Source organism: Lycorma delicatula, chromosome 1 (assembly GCF_047948215.1).
Source record: "Lycorma delicatula isolate Av1 chromosome 1, ASM4794821v1, whole genome shotgun sequence".
Classification (NCBI taxonomy): domain Eukaryota; kingdom Metazoa; phylum Arthropoda; class Insecta; order Hemiptera; family Fulgoridae; genus Lycorma; species Lycorma delicatula.
In genome coordinates, this window is record NC_134455.1 from 220,113,888 (window position 1) to 220,141,078 (window position 27,191).

The following is a 27,191-nucleotide window of genomic DNA, read 5'->3' on the forward strand; positions in this document are numbered from 1 at the left end:
ACAACTCTACCCACTTCTTCCAAATATTCAATGTACCTATTCAATAAGCTATATCATATGCCTACTTTAGGTTAAAAAAAGACAGAAAGGCATTGGCACAGAACATAGCATTCTATTTTATAGCTGCTTTGGGTGTAATTAGGTGATCTGTTGAAGATTTGTCTCACTGGAAATTGTATAAGATAGTTATATTCAAGATATCTACCCAGTCTCTGGTACATCAGGCTTATAAAAAAATACTAAGAATATTGGGCAGTATTTGCCGGTGTATAATCTAATTTTTCTAGTTACAGGGATGAAAACTATCTCAACTTGTGACATTGACAAAGTACACTGTTTGAAAATATAACAAATGTTGCAATGTAGAACTTGGAAGGTAGGACTACATAGTGACAAACTTTATCATTTCCAGGAGCAGTATTGTTGAAAGTTTATTAAACTACATTTTTATCCCTTAAAAAGTTAAAATGAAGTATTCAGTAAACTAAATAATTGTCTAGCAAAAAAACAATGTACATTAAATACATTACACAGTTCTTGCTGTCAGCCAAAATATTTGAAGTATGGAGAAACATGGAGATATTACTGTCTGCCAGTACTTAAATGGGATGTATTACAACTGACTGACATATTAATTTTAATTTTTTCCAAAAAAGGACTTAAGAGTAGTTCTATAGGTATACTCTGCATAATATTTCCAAGAATTATTAAATACTAAACAATTCACTTTAAAATATGCTAGAAGTTTTTCTTCAGAAAGAAATTATTAAACTAATTAGCAGCATCTTTTTCAATGGGGTTACCAGCAGAATTGTTGTTTTAGTGCTGTGTAGTAGTAATAACAGTATCTGTCTTAAAAAGGCTAGGAAATCTCTTAAGTTTGTAACCGAATAATATATCTGAGATACGTTGCCATTTGTTCATTTAACATACAAATTTTTAGGAACATTAAACACAAGTAAATTTAAATGAACTTTCAAAACATAAATAGAATAATTATTTAATTTCATACTTAAAAGAGCTTATTAACTTATTCTGAATGACAACACATTAATATAATGGCAGTACATTAACATTAATAACAATACTAACAGTGCTTCACCGAAGAAGATGATGCTAATTAACTCTGAAAAGTCCTATGAAAGAGAAACTTCCTGTACTTTGAAAATGAGTTGTTTAATAATTAGTCATTTGAAAATGCTATTTTTCATTCCTCATCATGCTGTTCAACAAATTCTATCAAGATTCAGATTCTCAGAAAAATCAATAACACAACCAATTAAACATAAGATGTATTCTAAGACAAAAAGCAGTTGGTTCATACAGCCTTGCAATAATTTCTTAGTATAGCATAGCCGTTCTGGTAAGATGCTTCTTCCTCTACTTACAGCCGTACATCTACTCCCCTACTCCCCTCCACAAATGCCTTGCTATAATTGCTCGGCTATACCTTCTTAAGGTCATCATTACACTTAGAACAAATGGACACTAGATTGTCCTGGACAATGTTGGAATAAATCTATCAGCAGCATCGAGTAATAGATGATGAGTAAAGTGATGCAAGAATTCAAATCATTCATGATCTGAATTCTTGCATCTTCATGTTAAACAGATTCCTAGTTTAAAATTGTTGTAAATATCCTACTCTATTTTCTACATGATCCAACTTCTTGAATAATTCATGAATATGACAGTTGGTATCTATGTACTTGTACATATAATAAACAGTATGTGATCAATGGAAGCATGTGATTACACCCTTATAAGTAAATAGTAACAGACCACTGAAGATGTAGTTAGGCAGCAGGACAAAGGAAGACACCAATGCTTGTCCATACATCAATGAACTAGAGAAATACGAATGTACCTTAGTCAAAAAAAAAAATCAAAATTTTGCCTTACTGTTTCAACCATGTGTGCTCCTCAAGAAGAACAGGAATTGAAGCCCCAGAGCACTGTGCCTATTAATCATCTGCTAATAGGTATGGATACTGAACCTGGATCAATAAATGACACAGATCTAATTTAGAAATATTAAGTTTGTAGGGAGAAACAAACTAAATGTGTATAATAAAAATAGGACAGAAATATTAATAATAGCAGATGTGATATAGGTAGAATCTGAATTTATCTGGCTTAAACAGACATAGATTATCACTCATTAAGGCCCCCATCTGCATCTTGTGAATCAAATATAAAATGCTGTATACAAAATAAAATAATGTATGTGTTTAAAATACAAACAATTTTTAATGATAAACTATCTTGTTTTCAGAGATGTATCTTCTGCAAGTACAAAATTAATGGTACTAAAGTAATTAAATATGTTCAATCTTTGTCAATGTACCCCTCAAATGTTCCATTGTTTTATATTTATTTTTCAAATACATCCAATCTTTTTTACCTCCCAACTAACTTGGATGTAAGAAACCAACTGAAAATTCTTAACATCGTAAGATTTGGGAGGAGTCTTTAGAGGAAATTTTAAGGTTTTATATTTTTGGGAGTTTCAACTCTACTATAGCTCAGGGAACTACAGTTTTATTTCACTACATTCTGTATTAACTGATAGGTTTCCTTTGCTCTTTGATCACAATGTGAGGGGCAATGGACCTTTTTTAGTGACAAAACTTAATTGTACATACAGTACTATTTAAATGTGCCAGATAAGCATCCATTAACTTTTCTTTTGCTTAAGACTATCCAAGTAGAGCCATTGGGCTAGATACAATCAAAAGAATTAATAATCTTTTAGTACCCTGCCAAGGGTTAAGCCCAGATATTTAGCTGCGTATACCAGGGTAGTCATTCCTCAGCCTTTCCTTGTAGATTGTAGAGTACTTGCACACATTTTTCTCACTGAACACTAGGTCAATTTCACTGCAGTATGTTTTGGCTGCATTATAGGCTCTTGTGTATGGGTATTTAGTTGGGCTCTTTTCTTGTTACCTTGTGTAAAACTTTTCTTTTTTTTTTCCCCTACTTCCCCGGGCCGGGTATCCATTCAAGTATGCGCAGCCCAGGAAAGTGTTCTTTAAACTCAAAGGGGGCCTCCCCATCCGCCGGCTGTACGTCCGGCACAGCAGGTCAGCCTCCCCGGTTGGATCTTTTGTTTTAATGTGCCTGCCTCAAGCCCCCCCGACAGAGCCATCCCTAGCCCCCGCCGAGGGAACCGGGTCTTGGTCTTTTCATTACCAAGTTGTTATGATCCCCAAACGAAGGAATGATCTTCTCCTCATAGCTGCTTGCCTTAACGAAAATATTAAACTACGCGGTAACTTAAGTTACCACGGGGCCTCAATGGCCTCTTCAAAGGGCTACATCATCTTTAGCCTTTAGCACTATCTTGGCAAACTCCTCCATTTTGTTCCAATTGTCAGTGGATCGCAGGAGAAAAAGAAGCAGATTCTCCGGATTTAATTACTGCAGCCCTGCATGTCATCTATGTATAGTCCATCTATTACAGTGGTACAGAGTATGTTCGGCAGTATCCGAATCCTGGCAGAACATGCAAATAGGTGCTGGTCTTCTACCGAATCGATGTAAATAATATTCGAAGCTACCATGCCCAGAAAGTATTTGAGTAAGATAATAACCAACCTCCCCATGTCCTCTATCAAGCCACATGCCCAAGTCGGGTATCAATCTCCTGGTCCAGGTAGCTTTAGTGGAAAGATTCCATCTGTCCTGCCATATGCGCCTGATGTTGGCTTGGGCTTCTTGTTTTGGCATGCCACGATACCTAAGTGATCGCTCTTTAACTAAGAGGTCTCGATAGGGGGAACCGATGATAATACACAAGCCGCATCGTAAGAGATGGTGCGGTATGCAGAAGTGTTTATAAGAGCTAGCCTATGCAGAGTTCTAAGTCTTGCGACATTTCTTGCAACACAAAGTGCTTTTTCCCATATAGGTGCAGCATACAATAATACAGAGGTTAAAGTTGAGGCAATGACCCGCCGCCTAGATGCACGTGGAGCTTCATGTCCAGCCAACAATCTTGTTAAAGCCTTTGCGGTATTCTCGACCTCTTTACATTTCTGTGCAAGATGAGGACTAAACTTTAGAGCTGGGTCTATAATGACACCAAGATATTTTGTTACTGCCACACGGTCTAGTCTACGATTGCCCACGCGGAGATTTAGGTCTCTGAGTCGCCTTCTTCCAGCCAGAAAAATATAGTAGCATTTATCTAAAGACAGAGATAATTGTCGGTCCGAGAGCCAGTTATTAACCAATGTTAGCACTTCATTACCTGTAACTTCAAGGTCACGTTCAGTTTTGGCTTCAATTAATATAGCCAAATCATCGGCATAAGCAACTATTTCCGAGCCTTCAGGTAATCTCAGTCTGAGTATTCCATCAATTACTATTAGCCAAACGAAAGGGGCCTAACACAGACCCCTGCAGCACTCCTACATGAAGCTGATATCTAAATTTACCTTCGAGCGTCTCGACCAAAGTCCACCTATCAGTCAGATATTCCCGTACTTGTCTTTTGATATAGGAACTAATCTGTTTGTCCGTGAGAGCTGCCATAATCGTATCCCACCGGACCGATCCAAAGGCATTTTTTATATCTAACAGAATAGGCAACGGGATTCTTCTGGTACGCCACGTACCAGATCTGACAGACAATACCCAGTTGGTAATTTTATCCAGAGCTTGCAGCGTGGATCTATGTTTCCTGAACCCAAATTGGTTATCATGAAACCTGTCTTTGGACTCTAATTCTTGGATAAGTCTGTTCGCTACCAAGCGCTCGGCAACCTTTCCCATATTATTGATGAGACTCAACGGCCGATAGCTAATGATTTCTTGATTGCCGGACTTCTTAGGCAGGAAAACAGTCCGTGACTCCTTCCAGCATGCGGGGAAAGTCTTGTTTTGTACTCCATAATTGGCCACGTCAGTGATTTCCCAGGGGATTATTTTCATTAATCCTTTGAGGAGGGCAGCCGGGATTCCATCCGGAACCGGCCATTTATATCCTTCAGACCAGAAACAGCAATAGCGACCTCGGTTTGTGTAAAGCGTTTAGCTTCACAGTTTATTATGTCCGTACGTCCCTCGTCATGAACAGGGAAGAGGCTATGAAGATGCAGTCTGGCCGTTTCTGTAACTAGGACAGGCAAGCAGCGTCCTAGTCTCTTCATTACTATTTTGTATGCCCGTCCCCACGAGTCTGAATCCAAGTCAGCACACAACTGTTTCCAACAGTTTCTTTTACTAGTCTTTATTAGATGATTCAAAGTACGCCTAGCTTGGACAAATCTTTCCTTCGCCTGGTCATATGGCGCACCGCCAGCGGGCCGCAGCCTTTGCTTTTTCCTACGCCAAAATTGTAACACTCTTTGCTGATCTGCAATTTCAGACGTCCACCAGTATACTGAGTGACGACCCCCTCCAAACTGCGGGACTCTAGACAGTTCTGTAATAATTGATTCTTGAAGGACTTGCGGCGTTACTATTCTTCCATCAGATAGGGTCCTGGCAATCTTGTTAACCACCACCTCAACTTGTATTGAACTAAATCTAAATCGTGCAGTGGCTGATGTTGAAGGTCTTGCGCCTTCCATAACAAGCAAAGTTGCTAGGTGATCGCTTCCGGTTTCAGATTCAAGAACGCTCCAACTAAAGACGGAAGGATTCCATCTGCCGTCCACCAGCATAAGATCCAGCACTGATCTATGACCTCTTGCCTCGTAGGTATAAGTGCAGTCATTCAGGCAGATCAGCCCTGTGGTCATCATCATGTCAATGAAGATTCGACCCCTTGCATTGGTATAAGAGCTGCCAGTTAAAATGGACTTACAATTAAAGTCGCCTAAGAGTATAGGTCAACTAAGTGCCCGCTGTATGACTCGCTGCAAATCGTTGATGTACTGCGCAAAGTCCCCGATATTAATGTTTGGACTTACGTAACCGGCTATAAGGACAAAGTCCAGAAGTGCTACTGCCAGAATTCCCTCACCTCTATGAAGTAGGTGCCAGCCAAGATGGCCGGAGACATTACTGATAGCAACATCCCAAACCACGTCAGCCCACCAATCACTTCTGGCCGCCGTTCTCAGGTTGGGCTCTGTGGAGACTATAGAGTCAACCTCAAGATCATTCGCAGTCTCCCCCACCAGATCGTGGGAAAGAATGCTCCTGTTGGCGTTAGATAGTATTATTTTGGCCATTATTTAGGTAGTCCACACTGCACTCCTCCCGTGCGATGGTCCGTGCCATTGCAGTCAAGGCATTTAGTGGCCTCCTTGCAGTCTCTTATCACATGGCCTTTCTGACCGCAGTTGTAACAAAGGGTTGACCTATCCGGGCCCTTACATACCGTACTCGTGTGATCAGCGGCCCAGCATCTTTGACACTTCATATTATCAGTCCTGATATAAGCCCGGCAGTGAACCCAGCCGACCTTAATTCTACTGGAAATTAACATAGTTGCAGCCCTTTGATTGGTTATTACTGTCGCATTTCGAGTATTTCCATAAGCCTGCCGTAATGAGGTAATTCTGAAAGACTCCAATAACAGCTGTAATAGGCTCGCTTAATTCTTGCACTGTGGTACTCTCTTCCATGTCTTTAACGTGTACCACTGCGCGTTGGTCGCCCTTAGTACGAAAATCCACTTGAAGGTCAGAAGCCCTGTCTCTCAATGTTGCAGTAAACTGAGCCGTATCTTTATGATCTTTAATTCTGACTTCCAAGTCTTCATTTCTACCCTTGCGAAGGAACAAGATTTCCCCTGCCTCGTCTTTAAAGATCTTATCCTTTACAGTCCGGAGTAGATCAGCATACGACTTGCCCTGTGACCGGACAACCACCACTTTGCTGCCCTCCACAGGAGGTGTTGATCGCCGAGCAGAAGCGGATCTAGAACGCGTTCTACTCTCTTCAGTGTTTTTCGGCGCTACCATCAATGCAGGCGTCTCACTAGTCCTGAACAGATAGATAACCATCTTCTTAATCATGACACCAATAGGACCACTTGGCAGTACCAACGCCGCATTAGGGGCCCTTAGTAAGATCTTCTTGACCGCGCCTAGTATACACCCAGCAGCAGCCCTGTCGCCCTCTGTCGAGTCGTAGAAAACAGTATACTTACTGGTCTGAGTATCGTATTCGTCATCCATAATGACAGAAGTGTCTACAGCTATCATTCCAGGCTTCTTGCCCTCTGCCATTGCCCTTTTGGACTTGGTGATATCAATAAATTGACAGGTATCTGTAACGCCCTCTGCAGGCAAGGTAAATTAATTTGGCTTTAGACATTGTCCAGGTAGACCATCTCTTAGCGGTCATATCCAGAAGTTCCTCATCAGTTAGTTCAAGACTTAATATGTCTTCCTGATCTGCACCAGGGGGTATATCAGTCTGTGTATATTGCGAACTGGTCTCTGGAGTAGTCGTAGTCAACTGCAGATGTTTTAAAGCAGTGTATATTTCTCTTAATTCTTTACTATGGTCATACATATAATTTAACATGTTTTTTCCCAGATGTTGTTTGTAACGCATCATCGCTTCTCCTAGTCGAAGAGTAACCTCTTAAGCCACCAGTATAGACCTCTTCTTCAGAGGTGGATTGTCTAATTCGTTTTTTGCCCTTGGGATCAGTCGGTTTCAGCGGCGGAAGGCCTGAGGATCCCTGTCCACTAGCATAACTTTGTTCTGCTTTATCCACCATGGATGATAAATAAACTCAACAACTATGTAGCAGTTGTGTTCTCCAAGTAATTCTTTTTAATTTGATACCCCACACGTGGAGTAGCCAAAAATAAGGGGGGTCAATGGTCCCCCAAAATCAAAAAAAATTAGGTGGGTCAATCAATCGGGAATGACCCAATTCATATAGATCCTGAACGGTTTTGATCCAGGACCAACGGGGCATTCAAAAAAAGGGGGGTCAAAACAGTCACCCAAAATAAAATAAAAATAAGGGGGTCAATCGATAGGAAATGACCCAAATCTTATAGATCCTTAACAGTTTTGGTCTACGACCAACAGGTAACAAGATATGAACGTTTAAAGTTACCCCTATATAAAAGTCTGTAAACACTGTTATTAGTGAAAATTTTCCAAGTCCTTATTTACATTAAATACAGTGACGTCACTCTCCTGTATTCACTTGCACGAAATGTCCACTATAAAAAACAGAAATAACTCAGTTGCCCTATTGTCTAATTTTCACAAAATTTTAAACACTTATTTGTATATCCATCCTCGATGTGAATCCAAAATTTCCGTTTAAAAAAAAACAAAAAACAAAAAAGTTTATTTAAAAAACTTAGTAATCCGTTAACCAAAAATTCTATTTTTTCTTTAGACTCGTCCAGTAGTCCAATCACTGGTAGGTCATTTGTGAGGAGGAGAAAGAGAATCAGTCCAAGTACAGAGTCTTATGGCACTCCTCTCTTCTTGACTGGTAGGCATTGTGACTGCACTTTAAGTAATTTTTCATTTTCTGGGTATTTCGATTCTACGAGCTGCCTCCTGACATCAAACCAGTTTGCTGCTCTTCCTGTGATTCCAAGTCTCCTCAGTTTGTTTATCAGCAGGCCATGATCCAGGCAGTTAAAGGTCTTGCTAAGGTCCAAGAATAAATTTATAATATTGCATCCTTCTTCTGTCTTGTCTATGATATACTCTATAAGCTGGGTGATTGCAGTTGATGTTTTTCTACCTTTTATGAAGTCGTTGTTGATCATTAAGAAAGTTGTTGTTTTCCAGATGGTCTTGTCAGAACTATTTTTTCTATTATTTTAGAGAAGGTAGAAACGAGAGCAATGGGACAGTAGCTATTTGTGCATCTGCAGTTGGGCCACTTTTGTATTTACAGTATAGTTCTGAAATTTTTATTCGTATTGGAAAAAGACTACGCTTGAAAGATTTGTTTGATTGTCGGTGGCATGATGATTTCTTCTTGGTAAGTTTTTGTCATTTTTATGGAGATGTCCACACCAGCAGAGGTCTTAGGCTTGCGGTTGTTTATAATTTTTCATACTTTTTCAAAGGTAATGGGTTGCAGGTGTAGGCAGTAGGCAGGTGATGCCTGGCAGTAGGCAGCTGGTAAAGCCTGTCATAGAGTTGAACTGGTGTTATGGATCCTTGGTTTGCAACTCTCAAAGTCCTGTCAACAGTTTTAGTAAAATACATGTTTAGATGATTTGCTACTGCTTCAGGGTCTGTAAGTACACCCCTTCCTGCCTGGAGGATAATTTCTCCAAAAGAGTGACATTTCACCTTCCATTCTCTATTTACAATGGGCTGCAATGTTTTGGACTTGTATGTCGCTGTTTGATCCCTTCGTAGTTTTTTCAGCTTTGAGTTGTACGCCTTTTTCTTTTCTGTACTTTTCTCTTTTGTTTTCTATATTACCTGTGTACTGCTCTTGTTCTAGTACCTGGATGTATTATATGTCTTAACATCTCACTTTCCTTGTCCCAGAAATTCTTTGTAGAATTTTTTCTTTTTGAGAATTTTATATGTGCAGGTGGCACTGAAAGTAGTTTGCACAGTATTCCAAAAGACATAGGCAAAGTTGATAGATTTTGCATTTTTTTCCTGCCATCTTCTTCTTTTGAACAGCTCTCATGTGTTCCAATGTGTTTATTGATGTGCCTTTTTTCTCATTATAGTTTATTTGCATGTCTTTTTTATGTGGACTGTAATTATCTGGGCAATATGGTCAGATAGACCTGAGCAGAGTACTTTTACTTCTGTATTATTTTGTCCAGAATTTGTACACAGCCAGTCTATAAATATTTGTGATATGCTTGCAACTCTTCTCAGTGGTGTGCTCAGTATTATAATATCGCAGTTGAGCAAGGTTTCCACAAGTTTAATATTGTCATGATTTCGGCTTACGTTGTCAACGTTTACATCCTCTAGTAGTAAAATCACCCCAAGGGCTCGGTACAGTACTTCTGATATTATTGATATGCCACTGTCCAAATTGTGCTTGGTAGCCAGTATGTTCCAAATATGAGGAGTGTTTCTTTTTTTAGTTTTATTTCAAACAGGGCCAGTTCACACAAAAGTTTAGAGTTAGCTATTTTAATTTCTATTAGTTTAAAGTTATTCTAAAGACTATTTTTAATAAAATCTCTGCAACTACACCTTTATTATCATGTTGCCTGGCAAACCTGCTAATAAGTCTACATGGCCTCTATTTGAGTATTAATAAGATTTTTTTTTGAGAGTCTGCATTCTGTAATTATGAGCAAATCTGGTTCTGTAGCTTTTAGAAAGTGTGATAGTCTATTAATCTTGTATTTTAACCCATCAGTGTTTTGATGAACCAAGACTAGCTCAGTACTAACTTTTTTTCTTACTGTTAGGTTTGCATTGAGATATCTTTTGTCTTCATATTTTTTTTCTGTCCTTCTTCCCTTGGCCTCTTTGTAAAAATGACATTTTATTGTTGCTGCCTCCTTCCTTTTTTTCTTCATTTTCTGGGGCTGTTGATTTTTTGTTATTTAAATTTCTGATATTGTGTATTGTAGTACTTTGCCAGTATCTTTCATTTCATCATCCTAGTACCTCAGCTTCCAATATGATCACTTCATTCTTCATCATTACTGCATTGGCCTTGTGTTATTTTTCAAGGAATGTTTACTGTAAGCTGGAGAGGGACATTATTTTTGGTCTGAAGATCCATATAAAAATTTATATCTTTAGCATAAAAGATATAATTTCAATTTAATAAAATCATTTAATTCAATTTAATTTAATAATTTTAATTTATAAAATATAATTTCATTCTCCCCAGTAATTTTGCATTAATTGATGGATCTCTGTCTGATTTTTTAGTAAGTGTAGCTTGTTGTTTATTCTTTTATTTTTCCTGACTAGATTTCTTGGTAATGAATCAATCACTAAACACTCACTGAAAGTTTTAAATGAAGCTGTTGCTTGGTCGTCATCTGATTCAATAAGACACTGAGGCTTTTTTTGTTGTGGTTTAGAATTTATTGTGGAAATTGAGCTGTCAGCCCTGATTTACTTTTTGGGACCTAGTGAAAGACATAAGTGTCTTCTTATTTGTAGACATATGTTTGTTAATAATTCGCATATTTCTTAGTATAGCTTGTTTCAAATAATTTTCATTGTTCTTTTACATTTTAGTAGATGTTAAGTCAGTTTGTTTGCTAGAACATATTTTATGATAGGGTTTTAATCGGTAATTTCTGGTGGTCTAATTTTTGTTTCAGATGCAAAATTTCCATTAATAGAGAAGGGGAGTGAGTAGTTCAGTCATGAGGTAGCAGTTGTGGTTTGTATTGCAATATTTCTTTGTAGATTATTTATTTCTAAATTTTTTTGAAAAGGTGCTGACAGTTGGAGTACAATTGTAACTGATATTTCATTTACTTTCACTTAACTTATCTATCTTTATTTCTAATGTCTTTATAATTTTGTCTTTCTGGTCTATTTTATTTATATAATCATCTATTAGATTCGTTAGTTTACTGTCATATTCTTCAAAAATATTTTGGTAATCTATTTGAAGCTGTTTTTCTTTGTCTGGCTGTACTTTATGTTGCTGATAGTAGGTGTTATAGATTTTCAAGTTTTTCTACATATTTATCTCTACTATTCCTGACTTCTAATTATTTTATTGTGACTGCCAGCTAGGCATCTAGTCTAATACTTTTCTTTAGGATATTGTTTTCATTGAGTAAGGCAGACCCTTTTCCCCAAGCCATTTCAAGTTCCTCATCTTTGCTTGCTGCATTATCGAGTAGGTTGTTTTCAATTAGGCTGTGTTCTAGTTAATTTACTGAAGTGCACAAGTAGCCAAGATCAGAATTATCATTTACAACAGAAAAATGTAATTTTTTGTAGGTGAGGATTTTCCTGAGTTAGGCATGAGAAAGATTGTTCTATTGTCTTCTACTTTCCTTAATCTTCATTAACTGTTTTATTTCAGTAATTTTCTGTCAATATTTTGCCATAGACCTCTTTATATTTCAGACAACTGTATAAGATAATTGATAGACAATTGTTCAGTTGCACTGACTGTTTCCTTCTCAGAATTCTGCCCGTAAAAAACATACCATATTCTGTATTCTTGGAGCTGTTCTCAATGCTGGTGTTCACCAGCCAGTGTCTCTATCCTTTTTCTTTGGTAAACATTCTATCACCAAAACAGAATGTTAAGTTTGTATTAATCACAGAAAATAGCCTTAATCATAGAAAATAGAAGATTTATAAATAAAATTTATACTGAGAAATACATTTTCTCAGTTTTATTATCAATAAAAACTATTTAGATAGTTATCTAAACATCACATCAATCAACTGATTGATGACTATAAAAAATTCTAATAAGAAATTTATTAAAATGAAAATTATTCTTGCTAAAATTGTTTTTCCTTTTTTGTTCTATTATTTAATTGTTATACCAGAAACCTTTTTACACACATATACTAACAAAATTTATAATACAAATGTCACAAGAAATTTATGATTATTGAACTAAGAAATAATATATACCTGAGTCGCTACAAATGGTGGATTCTGTTCCACCACTCCTCTGAACACTTCCAAAAAAATATCAATTCGTGATCTATGGAATCTAACGTCCTGAAGTACAGTTATAGGTCTACGAATCTTTTCCTCTAAATCTTTATAATCGAGTGCATTGCATCTGTCAGACAAGAGTGAATAACACCTTAATCATCATCCCTAAACAATTAATTTTTAATTTTATTATTTCTTTGCTCACTAACAAAAGCATACTTTTTACAACAAGGCACAAATCAATTGTAGATTTTATCACAATGTTTAAAAAACAGAAAACTCAAATGGAGATTCAAAATTATGTAGTCTAATGTAAATTTTAAATTTTATCTAACATTTTGCACTATGATAAAACTTTCTTTTATATACTACTGTATTTTGAAAGAGGATATCCCATAAAATGTATGTTCTTAGCTCTAAAGCTTCAGCACTTTTCTCATTGTTATCATACAGTATTTTCTTCAGTTTTTTAACAAGTTTTTAAAATAATAAAAAAATATTTCTTTAATATTTTTCCTAAATGAAAAGTCCCAATTTTTTTTTTGTAACTAAAAATTACTTTTTTAAAAGCTTTATGTCTTTTCACTGGGTTAGGTGGTGTACAAAAATATGTGATAAAAAAAAACTTCAGCAGATTCCTTGCCATCTCTTTTATAAAACTTAATATCACAAGTGTGTCTATCCCTCCGTAAAATAATAAAATAAAAAACTGTGAAACACTGTAAAGGATAACAACAAAGTAGTAACTACAGAGATTTATAATATTTACAGAGTAATGTTTAAAGAAAGAAGTCACAAATTTTAATTCAATGTCACAAATCACAAATTTAGACAAATTTTAACTCAATCTCTAAGAAATGAAAAACTAAACCTATAATCATCTAAATATATGTAAATAAACAGTCACCGAATATAATTTGCTTCCAAACTATTTAAACAACCATAAAAACAATAGTCAAACACATTTTTATTAATTTTTTTTTAAATAGTTTTTTTTTAGAAACCCTGTATAATTCATAAAAAAAGCTGTAAATCATTACTGTACTGCTGATCTGAGGTTATTTTTCATATTGGCAATTCAGCTATTAACTTAAATGACCATGAAGTTGTGGGATCTTTTTAAATATATGTACATAATAACACTGGTAGACAAAAAAAAATTTTTTTTAATGTTTCTAAGTGTGATACCATTTCTTGAATCGCTTTTTTGCATGCATTACTGATTCATAAATACAATTTTTCTTTCACCCTTAGTTTTAAATAAATTACGGTTCAAAAAAATTAAGGGAAAATATAGTTAAAATCTGTAAAATTTATAATTTTGAATGCCCATACCAGTGTTATGATTTTGCTGATGCTTTTCTTTTATAAATTGCCTCAGGCACATCCCGAATTAATGTCAAACAGTAATCGGCTAGCATGTTAGTATTCCATTTTCCTTTATAGCGGCTTTCCATCACCGAAATGTCTTAGAGGAAACATTCATTGTGTTCATCACTTATGTCTCCAAGGTTGTCCGGGAAAAAATAAAGATGTCAGTGGAGGAAATGTAATTTCAAAGACATATTACATCCCATAGTTCTGTGTGAAGTAAGAAGTTGATTAACAATATCGTGGTAATTGTCGGATTTTTGTTTGCCGAGAAAATTTTTGCAAACGTTTTTAAATGAAGCCCAAGCTGTCCTTTCTACATTATTTAACATCATCTTTGATCAACTCTCTTATCTGAGGACCAACAAATATTCCTTCTTTAATTTTTCCTTCACTTACATTCGGAAATTTCTGCCTGATGTACAAAAATCCTGGAGTCATTACTTCTTCATTACTTTTACAAAATTTTTCATTAGTCCTAGCTTGATATAGAGAGGGGGTAAAAATACTTTTTTGGGTCATGAATAATATTTTTCTCATTTGGAGTTAAGTTGTCTTGTTTCTTCCACTCTTTGGTAACAAAATGTTTATCTCTAGCTCGACTGTCCTATTCGCAAAGAAAACACATGTACTTAGTATAGCCTAACTGCATGCCTAACAAAATAGCTATTACTTTCAAATCACCAAATAAGTTCCAGCTGTTTTTATAATTTATTTTTTCATGAACAGCTTTCATCACATCATATGTCTCTTTCAAATTAATACAATTAGCGATTGGTATCGAAGGATATTTGTTACTGTTGTATAGTAGAACCACTTTTAAACTATACTTGGACGAATCTATGAAAAGGCACCAATCCTATCCTCATGTTTATGAACGTGTCATAAGGGCAACGTAAGCTCATCAATATTTATACAATAAACCAAATTATTTTCATCAATGAAGTACTGAGAAAGTTCTTTTTGTTGACTTCAAAAGCCCAAAAGTTTTGTATTTTTTTAAAGTAAATTCCAACCTTGCAGTTTTGATCTTAACAGTTCAGCTTGATTTTTTGATAAATTTAAATCCCTAACCAAGTCATTTAATTCACCTTGTGATATAAGATGTGGCTTATTGGAAGATCATTCAAAATCATTGTTGTCTTCTTCAGTACTGCCTGATTCTTCATCGTTGCTTTTGAAACATACATTCACAGGTGCCTCAGGAACTGGAATAATTTCATTGTGAGGTACAGGCCTGATTGCAGATTGCAATGAAGGATGTTTAACAGTATGTTTAGGTTATTTTAGAAATTCCAGACACACTTGTTAAATAAAAGTAACAATAAGTTCCATGATCCTTTGGTTCACATCAAACCATAGGTACACCAAATGGCAAAGCCTTCTGTGTACCTTTCAGCCATCCTTTTAATATGCAGAAAAATTAATGCATGCTATATGAGGAGCCCACGTCTTATCCTGATCACCAATTTTATACTGAAAGTACAAATGATATACTTTTTTAATTAAAGGTATAAAGTTTTTTCTACTTTATTTTACGGTTAACTCACCACATACATAGCAAAAAGGCATCCACATCATTTACACAATTTTGAGGCATTATGACACTGCAGTGTTAACAAACTTAAGACAGCAATAAAACCTAACAAAATTAATTCATTCCTAAATCCAGTGCATAATACAAACAACACAGCTGTGTTTTCAGCTACATGTTTTGATCTGCACAGACATGATTAATATTGACCATGAAGGCTCACTCTTCAGTATTGGATATGATGTCATAACATGTGACTATAATGTGATTTAATTCTTTGTCTAGTACTGTTTATTTATAGTTTACAAATTATGTTAACAAAGTTAAACAATAAAAAATGAGCTAACAAAATACAATATAGGAGCTTAAAATGCTAACTATACGTTGAAAAATGAAAAAATCCTTTAATTAAAATTTAAACATTTTTCAAAAATGGTAGCTGATAGAAAGATTCTGAGTTCATATTCGTTTTCAGCATAAAAAAAAAAACAGTTTAAAATCATGTATCGCATGTTAGGAAACAAAAATTATGTAAAAAAAAAATATGAAAAACTATGTAATTAACTGTACAACTTTGATCTTCACTAGTCAAGTCAAAGGTAAGGGGGTAAATAGCTACCCACATTTAATTTATCACTAAATGAGACCAACATAGCTAACACTAAGTTTTTCATAGTGATAAATTACAAAAAAATATATCAAATAAAAAAAAAAACAATTAAATTGTACCAAAAACTCTTAAAAATAAACAACATAATTACCACTAAGAAAATTACTTGAATCAATAATACCAGTCTTCAAATCCATTTCTATCTACTTATTATAATGCCTTATATTATTTAAAAAATCGTATTCTGAACATTTTGACTGTGCTATTATAATAATCAAACCAGAATCTTTGAAATCTTACTCTTTGAATTTTGAAATTTACATTTATTAATGTAATAGTAAAAACTAGACATTAAACACACACAGTCCAGCTTCATGAACAATAACCTACATTATACACATCTATAAAAAAAAGACTTCTACCATATTTGAATATTATATAACATACGTTAGACTGCCATTACAGTGAATGAACACAGTTAAAACTGATGACAATTTTCGACATCATAAATATATATATATATTCCTGACATTTTTTAATGAATAATTTGAGTTAGAACCACAATGTAATGACTACACTGATGGCATCACCAGTGAACATAACCACAAAATTAGTTAAAAAAATTTTAATGTACATAAAAATCTCCCACTAAAGTTTAAATTTGGTCCAATCTGTCATTAATCACTTAGAATATACATTTGTTAAAATTTACCTGATATTAAAATTTTCTGCACCATTTCGAGTAGTTTTCACTTCAATATTCAGGTACTGTACTGTACCTGTACCCAATGATGAGACATCATGTGTATCTGCACTGCAGAGAATTAAGGTAGCATCACTCTGATAAGCAATAAATATTTTATACGGAGTCAACTTGATGATCCAATTGTCAGTTGCAATTACACGAGTAACAGTACTACACTGTAAATTAATCTTGTCAACTCTAAAACAATATATATAATACTTATGAATACCATTTCTACACACATAAATCAAGAGTAAATTTTTCTCATTTTAAAAAAACAATTTTAATCTTTTCAATAGCATAATAAAGCAATATGCAATCTCTCTACAAAATGAAATGAACATAAGTGAACATTATTATTATGTTTTATCAGCATTTTAACCCAGGTTAACAAATAATTATTTCAAAATAAAATTATCAGTACACCAATTGTGTTGTGCTACATTTGGCAACACGTTTTCATGATGGGGAATTAATATATTAAATCACAAATTAACAACAAGTTTTTCATTAACCGGTGACGGTAGCTTTTAAATTAAAAGGATTCACTTATTATTAACTGGTGTAAAGGAGTATATTAATAGATATTAGAGCACTAGATTTAGAATTCATAACTATGTCATTACATCGGACATAGTGAAAATGTATCATCAAATACTAGTTATACCTTATGACACTAATTTACAATGCATTTTGTGGTGTGAATCTCCAGATCAAAAACTACAACATTTTACTCTTAGAACTACAACATATGGAATTGCTTCTGCTCCATACTTAGCCACTAGATACCTAATTCAAATATCAAATGAAAACTAAAGAGTTTTCCCGTTAGCATGCAATGCTATTAGAAATGATTTTTATGTTGAGTTTAATTCAGGCTCTGACCATCTAGGTGAAGCTATCCAACTAAAGGTTGATGTTTCTAATTTAATCCAACATTATGGTTTTCCATTTCATCAATGGTTCTCTAATTAATCATAAAACTGCTACTCCCAAGCATAATTGTTCTATTCCTTTAGGCCAGGAACATGAGTTACATACCTTAGGTATTTTATGGAACAATTCTACAGATACATTATCATTTCAAATTACTCAATCTATTGAACAGATACATTATCATTTCAAATTATTATTACAAAAATTTATACTAAAAGAATTATTCTATTATTGCAGGAGAATTTGACGCATTAGGTCTTAGTGGTCCTATTGTTTTCTATCATAAATATTTTATGCAATCTTTATGGCAACTTAAAATTAATTGGGATGAGAGATTACCCACAACGATGTTATCTCAATAGTATAAATTATACAATCAGTTGCACTTAATTGAATTAAGATAAATCGTCCAATTAAATTCAACATTGGCATTGTGGTTAACTCAATCCAAATACACAACTTCCAGACACCTCCATAAAGTATTACGGCTGTTGTATCTACATCCTAACTTTATTTTCTAATCAAACAATTTTATGTAATTTACTTTGTTCCAAATGAAGACTTGATCCTTTAAAGCAAATAAAACTACCAAGACTTGAATTATCTGGTTGTTTACTACTCTCATGTTTATTAGTGAAGATAATAAATGCTCTGAATATACATAATGACGAAATACATCTGTATTCAGATTCAACAATATCATTGTCCTGGATTCATGGGCACCTGTCTGCTTGGAAGGTATTTATAAATAATAGAATTACTGAAATTCAAAGAGGTACCTCAAAAGCTAAATGGCACTATATATTGTCTTTGGAAAAACCAGCTGACGTATTGTCTGGGGGTTGTAATCAAAGTAAATTACTTGATATGTCGCTTTGGTGGCACTTGATATGTCGCTTTGGTGGCATGGTCTCTTTGGCCCTTACAATTTTCATCTCATTGGCTAAATACTCATATTAATAATTATAGTAAGGATCCGGAATGTTTTATAGAAAAACGTAAAAATATATCAACATCTTTAGTACATACTGTTTTAGTTGACTATACACAACAATTTTCATCTTTATGTAAGCTAATTTGTAAATTTAGCTTTTGCTTCCAATTTATGCACAATCTTAAATTAAATCTTTCTGAACGAATAACTGGTCATTTAACTACAAGGGAATTAAATCCCTTCTTCATAAAAGTCTCTAAACCTTCTTCATAAAAGTCTCAACATGTACATTTTAGTGATAAAATAAATAAACTTAAAAACAATCAAATTTCAAATTATTTCTAACCAAAGTAAAAACATTTTACTTGACCCATTTCTGGATGACTTAGGACTATTATGAGTGGGAGGTAGTTGGCAACACTCTTTATTACATTGTCAAGCTAAACATATCCTATTATCCTACACTCAAAAGGCAAATATAACTAAATTTACTATTACTGCTGAGCTTTTACATTCTGGTATACAATTGACACATCATTCATTACACGAGATATACTGGATATTAAATGCTAAAACAAGCACTTCATCAATCATTAATTATTGTTTGAATTGTTTTCATTTTAACACAAAAACTCAAATGCAACAACTAGGTCAGTTACCACCTTTCAAAGTATTATTAATTAGTAATTCAGAGTAGTAATGGACCCTTCTTGTCCAATCTCTGTCTGTGCAATAGACTATGGAGGTCTACTTACAATTTGTCATGACGGGCAACCGTCCAAAGCATTAAGTAAATCTTATATCACACTTTTATATACCTTAGTACCAAGGCAATTCATTTATAATTTTTTTTTTTTTTTTTGAGGGCGAAAAATGCTTGCGCGTTATCATCGCCCGGAATCTTTTTTTTTATATAAAAAATAAAAGGATTTAAAAAACTATTCTAAAAGATGAATAAAACTTACAACTAATATCACAGGTAAAAACTAATATAAAATCAAGAGTAAATAGAATTTTACGAAGTCCAAGATGGGTGTAAAGGGCCCATTCTTGGATAACTAAAAACCATAAAGGGTCTAATATAAAACTTAAAACTAGGTTAAAAACTAAAATAACAAAATTAAATAAAACTTAAAACTAACACAAATTATATAATTAAAACTAGGTTAAAAATAAAAATTAAAAAGGTGAAATAAAACTTAAAACTAACATTACTAAAATCTTACAACTAATATACAGACAGTCTTTAAAATATAAAATAAATAACTATATAAAATTTAACAAATTCCGATAAGGAGTGTAAAAGGCTCCTAATCGGATAAAAAAATCAAAAACTCAAAAAAAAAGAAATTTATAAAAAACTCTTCCAGCATTAAAAAATATACGCAACGATATTACATTTTTTGCAGTAACCCAGCACTGCGCAGAAATAAAAACAACCGGGTTAAAATTTCATTATCATTGCACTAGACACCACGGATGTTTCTGGGTAGATTAAATTTACGACGCAACGCCGCCTAACATATGCAATCCACGAGTATATGGTGCACAGTCATGGGGCAGTTGCATCGTGCGCATAGGGGTGCTTGTCCTCTTGTCATCAGGTAATCGTGTGTGATCCTCGTGTGTCTTATCCGCAATCGACAAAGGACTACTTCCTCACGCCGAGTTTTTCTGTATGAGCAAAAAACGGCAGGCGTCCAGTCACCTTGCCACCACGCTCTCAGTGATTGTTTTACACAAGTAATAAAATCAGAGGTAGCAATTCGGTTGGTGAAAGGAGGCTGATTACATGCTTCTTTGGCAGCAGAATCTGCATGTTCATTACCTGGAATCCCTACGTGGCTAGGGACCCTGCAAAAAGTTACTTCTGTGTTGCGATTATTCAACTCAGCGACAGCGTTGTAAATTTCAATGACGATAGGGTGTTTGGAATAAAAGTTTTTTAAGGCTTGGAGAGCAATACACGAGTCACAGCAAATAAGAATTTTCCTATATTTAGGGTTAATGATGTTTAAAGCCTTATTTATAGCGTATAGTTCAGCGGTAAACACACTCGTAATACCGGGTAGACCAAACATATAAGTTCTTTCATTGACAACAAATGCACAGCCAACTGTATCGTTTTGTTTCGATCCATCAGTGTATACAACCGCGTCTGGTTTCATCTTGGAGAGAACATACTGAAACATTTGCTGGAAGACAATGGGTAGTGTTGATTGTTTATTGTATGTCGTAAGGTCAAAAGTAAAATTTATAAGGTTTATTCTCCACGGAGCATATAGGTAAGGATACGTAGGAAAGAATGACGGTGAGTCAACATTTATATGCTGCAGCAGACGCCGGGTACGGACACCTACAGGTGCAGTACGACATGGATGGTCCTCATACTTTCCTAGATTAGGATTTCTAAAGACCGACTCAAGAACCGGGTGATTTGGCTGTCCTCTGAGACGAGCAAAATATGATAATAAAAGCTGGTCTCGTCTATCCCAAAGTGATGGTTCACCACAGTCTACAAGTAAGCTTGCGACAGGACTTGATCTAAACGCGCCTGTGGCAAGCATGATGTACACTATCCAGCATTTTAAGCACGGTTTGACGAGCTGAAGAGTAGGCGACACAACCATAATATAAACGGGAGCGAACAAAGGAATAGTAAAAACGTATCATACATGACCTATCGGCTCCCCAGTTGGTGTTAGTAAGGACTCGCATCATATCTATAAGTTTAGAACATTTTGTTTTTAATTCTTTTATATGTTTGACCCAACTAAGTCGGTTATCAAAAAATAAACCTAAAAACTTGACGTAGGTAGAAATAGTAATAGACTCTCCGTTCAGAAAAACTTGCGGAATAGAAGGGTTTCGTAGCCGAGGAAAACTACACATTTTGTTTTTTCGGATGAAAATGTGAAACCAGTAATCCTGGACCAAGCTTCAAGGTGAGATATATTGTTCTGCAGTAGTCTCTCTGCTGTGGGTGTTGAACGACTTGCAATGTAAATAGCAAAATCGTCTGCAAATAGAGAGCATGAAACAGGAGTTTGCACACATTTGGTAATACTGTTTATGGCTACAGAAAATAAGGTGACACTTAATACACTACCTTGAGGCACTCCATTCTCCAAGATGACACTATCTGAGAGCGAATCGTCCACCCGAACACGAGCCGTTTGGTAATTTAAGAATCCCCAGATAAAAGCAAGTATATTGCCCATGATTCCCCATTCTTTGAGGGTGTTAAGAATACCACGTCGCCAGGCTGTGTCATACGCCTTTTTTATATCGAAGAAGATATCGTCTAGGTGCTGACGATTTAGGAAAGCATTTTGTATGGCTATTTCTAGTGACACTAAATGGTCAATGGAAGATCGTCCTTGTCGAAAACCACACTGTTCTGGAGATAGAAAGCCATGTTTCTCCAAGTACCATGTAAGTCTGCGGTTTACCATTCTCTCCATTATTTTACACAAAACGCTTGTTAATGAAATAGGGCGGTAGCTTAAGGGGGTTGGTTTGGTCTTTACCAGGTTTTAGTACTGGTATAATAAATGCTTCTGACCAGCCGGGCGGGAAGACTTGTTCGGAGAATAAACCGTTGAAAATATTCAAAAGTTGTTGTAGTGCCGAATTAGGAAGGTGTGAAAGCATGGAAAGGCTAATGTTGTCCGGTCCAGAGGAAGTGTCCCGTGAGTTTTTAAGTGCATGTAACAATTCCTTAAATACGAATGGGGTGTTTAATTCACCAACCGAATCACCAATGTTTAACGATAATACTTCTATCTGTATCTTGTACCTTTGAAAATCGATATTATATGATGAGGTGAGAGACACCGAGCGGAAAGGTTTTGCTAGACTATTTGCCACTTCCGAGGGTGATGAAAGGAGTTCTCCTTCATCAATAAGACCGAGAAGAGATTGTTCGGTGATCCGAAAATTGCACGAACTTTTTTCCACACAGTAGACGTGGGAGTAGTGCGTGAGATAGTGCTCACGTATTTCGTCCATGAATTCCTCTTAGCGTTCAAAAATACCCGACGGCACACCGCTCTAGCCCTGTGGTATAAATTTAGATATTCAGCTGTAGGCTTACATTTAAATTTGCGTAGTGCCTGCCGTCGATTCCTAATAGCATATTTGCAATCATCGTTCCACCATGGAACGAAAGGACGTCTAGGATTACCCGATGTTTGTGGGATATATCTGTTGGCATTCTCAAGTATCATGGACGTAAAAGAGGAATACTGGTCAAGGATGTTCGCATCATCGTCATACTGCGATTGGAAAGCTTTATGGTATCCATTCCAATCCGCCTTTTCAACAATCCATCTCCGTGGCCTTCTTTTAATCTCGCAGTATACATCAAAACCAATAATAATTGGTCTGTGATCACTGCCGTGAAAGTCATCACAAACAGACCAATTAAAATGAGGGAGTAAATTCGGCGAGCATATGGAGAGATCGATGTTAGATACAGTACCAGATGATAAGGACATGAATGTGTGTGATCCATTATTCAGTAGACAAAGTTGTAAGTCTTGTCTCAATCTGTTTATCATATTTCCTCGAGTGGAGCAGAAGATTGAGCCCCAGGAAATATGATGGGCATTGAAGTCTCCTACTATTAACGATGGAGATGGTATTTGCGTGAGGAGGTTTGAGACATCTAGAGCACTGAACTCAGTGTTCGGTGAGAGATACAGGTTGCAGATATGCAATTTGAAGGGGATAGAGATCTTTACTGCAATAGCAGGAATGACAGTGGTTAGTTGAATTCTTGTAGCCGACACCCCATTCTTCATGAAGATAGCCACTCCACCACTCTCCCTACTGTCTACTAGGCAGTCGTATCTCTCACAGAAGTATCCTCTGAGTGTAACTGGGTCATGTTGTAGAAGGTGAGTTTCTTGGAAACACATGATTAGTGGATCATGTGCGTGCGCCAGTACTCTAATATCTTCAATGCGGGACCGAATACCTCGAACATTCCACTGAGTAATGTTCATAAATGAAACAAAAAAATAAATAAAAAAATTAAATAATTAAATTTCGGAAATTATATAAAAATTAGCTGTACGTGATTCGGTTTTTCTTTTTTGTATTTTTTATTTTAAAGAACTCTGATACCCTAGGGTCGGGTGGTTCTTCAACCATATCCTCAAGTATATGAGGTGATGGTGGAGGAGATTTATTTGAATGTATATAAAGTTATTATACTTGACTAATTATTATACTACATTTATATATACATATTGACTACACGTAGGCACATATGCAGACAACATATACAACATAAACATTATATATTAGATGAAAAACAAATTATTTACACTTTCTAACCAATGACACCATGGTAATTCAGGTCATTGGACACATCTCGCAATAGGTGTGTCACAAACATATTTAAAGATATCCTAATCGCTATAAGATAATAGGTACAAGAAAGATCCAATAAGTCACTAAATGTGCAGTTAGTTATCATTATTACACTTTCTAGCCATTGGTACTATGGTAATTTGGGCCATTGAATGCATCTTGAAGCAATAGTGCATCTCTCCCAATAGGTGCGTTACAAACCACATATTTAGAGAAATCCTAGTTGCTGTAAGATTATGGGTACAAGTTTACAAGAATATATATACTTATGTATATTATTACACAGTAATTAATACTATGAGCATTATGATTATTACTCTTATTGTATTACTATTTTTATACATTATCAATGATTTGTGATCACTATTATTATATTGATAAAAAAATGTAAAATAAATATACTTTGTTTATCTTGTACTAATGAATCATACTAATAATTTATATTTGTATTAGTATAACATTTATGTACCTGATATTATAACTTAATTATACTGATATTCTCATGTTATTATAAGAAAAAAGAACTTCTTTTTTAATGAATAGTATGCCAGATTCATCTGCTTTCTTTGTCCTCTTACTTAATGAAAATATCTCCTATCATCTTCTTTCTTCTTATTATTAATGAACCAGCTGATCTTAATTATTGTTAGAATTAATTATATGAATCTACTTTCTTTTAAGATGTGTTAGGCACATCACTAAATTTTTCTTTTTCTAGCTAGACATATTTAATATATATTTCAAATTTGAATAAATGTGAATGTAACTAAAATCATTAATTATTATAACTAATTTGCAATGTTTAATTAATTAAGTGTAAATTTTGAAAGTAAATGAAGGAAGTGATTATTAATAATTGGTTATCCGGCATTCCTTAATGTATACAGTTTATACAACTGAATTGCTCCAGGGCTGCAATTGTACACATTTGAACATGTCGTGCTCTCAGCAGTATAAAAAAGGTGTAAAGGATTACAGAACAACAATTCAGTTTCAAATGTAAAGAGTGCTTCTGGTGCCTTTATTTAAGTTTTTTTTTTTTTTTTGTGTAGTTTCATTGAAAATAATAATAATAATTGAAGTTTCAGTTTTTTAGTGTCTGGTCAAATGATGTAACTTATTTTCAATTAGCTTCTTATGCAAAACAGATATATTTGTGAAAAAACCAAGTGACCCATCTATATCCAGTGAATTGACTGGTAAAAGAGCAAAATTGTACAATCTTTATTTAAATTATGGTTCTACCTAACTGGATGTAAAGCCGCCACAGTGCGTTGTTTCCTTTCAAGTCCTCTCAATGAAAGCATGAAGCCATCAAAATTAATTTGATACTTGGAAACTAAACATCCAAATCATAAAAGTAAACCCATGGAATTTTTCAAAACAAAATTACATGACATGAGAAATCAAGAAACTTCAATTTGTAAATCAAGTCATACTGATAAAAGTACATTTAAAGCATCTTATCTCGTAGCATTCAGAGTAGCTAAGATGGCCAAACCACATACAACATCAGAAAACCTTCAAATTCAATTGCCTATTGCCTGTAAATTCATACTGCCTGTTGCAATTTTATATGGCCAATGTTATAATAAGCATAGAAGTAGCAAAAAAACTGTGGATTTCTGAAAAAAATAAAAGATCACCTTACACCGAGGGCAGAATGGATACACTGCTACCTTCAGAAACATGCTCTTGCCATAAAATCTCAAAACAAATTATTTGTACAGCTGTAAAAATGGTTAATTTTATTTAAAGTCGACCAAACAACTTATAAAAAAAGTTGTTGATGAGGCTAGAACCTAGAGAATACTCCAGATGGGGATGTTTGGGTTTTGGGCTTTGATTGAATGTCCTTGCATAAATTATTTTTTCCCTTTTCTCCAACCCTAACCTTTCTTCCTATTCTAGATAGGAGTGAATTAGGTCAACCCTGGGAGATGTAGGAACTGCCTATTCAAGAAATGGGGAATCCTGTTTCATTTTATTAAATATTAAATACTGTTTCATTTTTATTAAAAATACATATATTTTAGTAAATATTTTATTAAATACATTTATTAATACAGTAAAAGCAAAAATGAAATATAAATATGCTTAAGCGATATGAAATTTGATAAATAATATTTAAGAAAAATAAAACAATAATGCTACATCAGGAACAAAGAAGAAGAATTCTAGTGATAAATAAGATGCCCAATAATCCCCAGAAGTTCTTCTGGAAGCTTGATTTCTTCTAGTTAGAGTGAGTGATATTTTCTATTAATTTTTCAATAAAAATATTCAAGTGAATTTCATATTTTTTCATTAATTTCATCATCTCATGTACAAATAGTTATTTGTTTAAATATTTTTTGAAAATAATGAAATAATTAAATAATCTGACTGTTTAGTAACTGGCTTACAGTAATGTACTCCTGTTATTCTCGGTTATGTAAATTAACTTTAATATAAAAAGTTAATCCCAAGCTATATTTAACTAAAACATACAAATCAATAAAGAGGTTATTTGTTGGTTCAGAGTGAAGTAAGATTCACCACAATAAACAAGATGACTAGAAGAATCATTTCCTAGGTTCATTGTTAAGAGTGGTTTATTTAACTATAATTAAAAAAATTAAACAATTTTTTTAAATTCATAAAATTATGAACAATATTACAATACTTTATCAAAATTACAATATTAAGGGAAGTGTAAGGGGCCCAGTGAAGAAAATATGATGCTACTACAACTGTGTACTCCTACAAAAGTCTATTACAAAAATTCAGTAGAATGGAAGCTGCTGCCTGATTTAGTAATAAGTATAAAAACAGAAAAACTGACTGATGAATAATGTTTAAATTTAGAATTTTTTTTGAAGATAAATGTTCATTTTCTAGCAGAAAATGGACCAGTTTTTTTTAAAGAAACATTTACTTATGGAAGAACAAACTTATAACATTTCTCAACTTCATGTCAATGGACATTACAATTATATTCATTATTATCAATAAAATCAAATATAAAATGTAAGATATTTTTTAATTCTGTAAATGAAAAAATTGTTACATCTTCATTTTTAAATATCAGTATTGCTCACAATTAATTTTTAAAAATTATGAAAAGAAAACCATCTCAAATTCTCTTGCCTTAACATTAACAGTAAGGCTACCTTAC

General features: G+C 34.4%; 1 protein-coding gene across 2 annotated transcripts in view; it reads right to left on the reverse strand.

Annotated features, from left to right (window-relative positions):
- Positions 1 to 27,191, reverse strand: part of LOC142328785 (E3 ubiquitin-protein ligase TM129) — a 66,806-nt gene that overhangs the window by 23,935 nt on the left and 15,680 nt on the right. For both annotated transcript variants that reach the window (XM_075372827.1, XM_075372818.1), the window contains exons 3-4: positions 16,753 to 16,983; positions 12,499 to 12,652 (exon numbers count right to left, since the gene is read on the reverse strand). In XM_075372827.1, the coding sequence (XP_075228942.1) occupies positions 12,499 to 12,652; positions 16,753 to 16,983 (385 nt within the window). The remainder of the gene's footprint in view (positions 1 to 12,498; positions 12,653 to 16,752; positions 16,984 to 27,191) is intronic.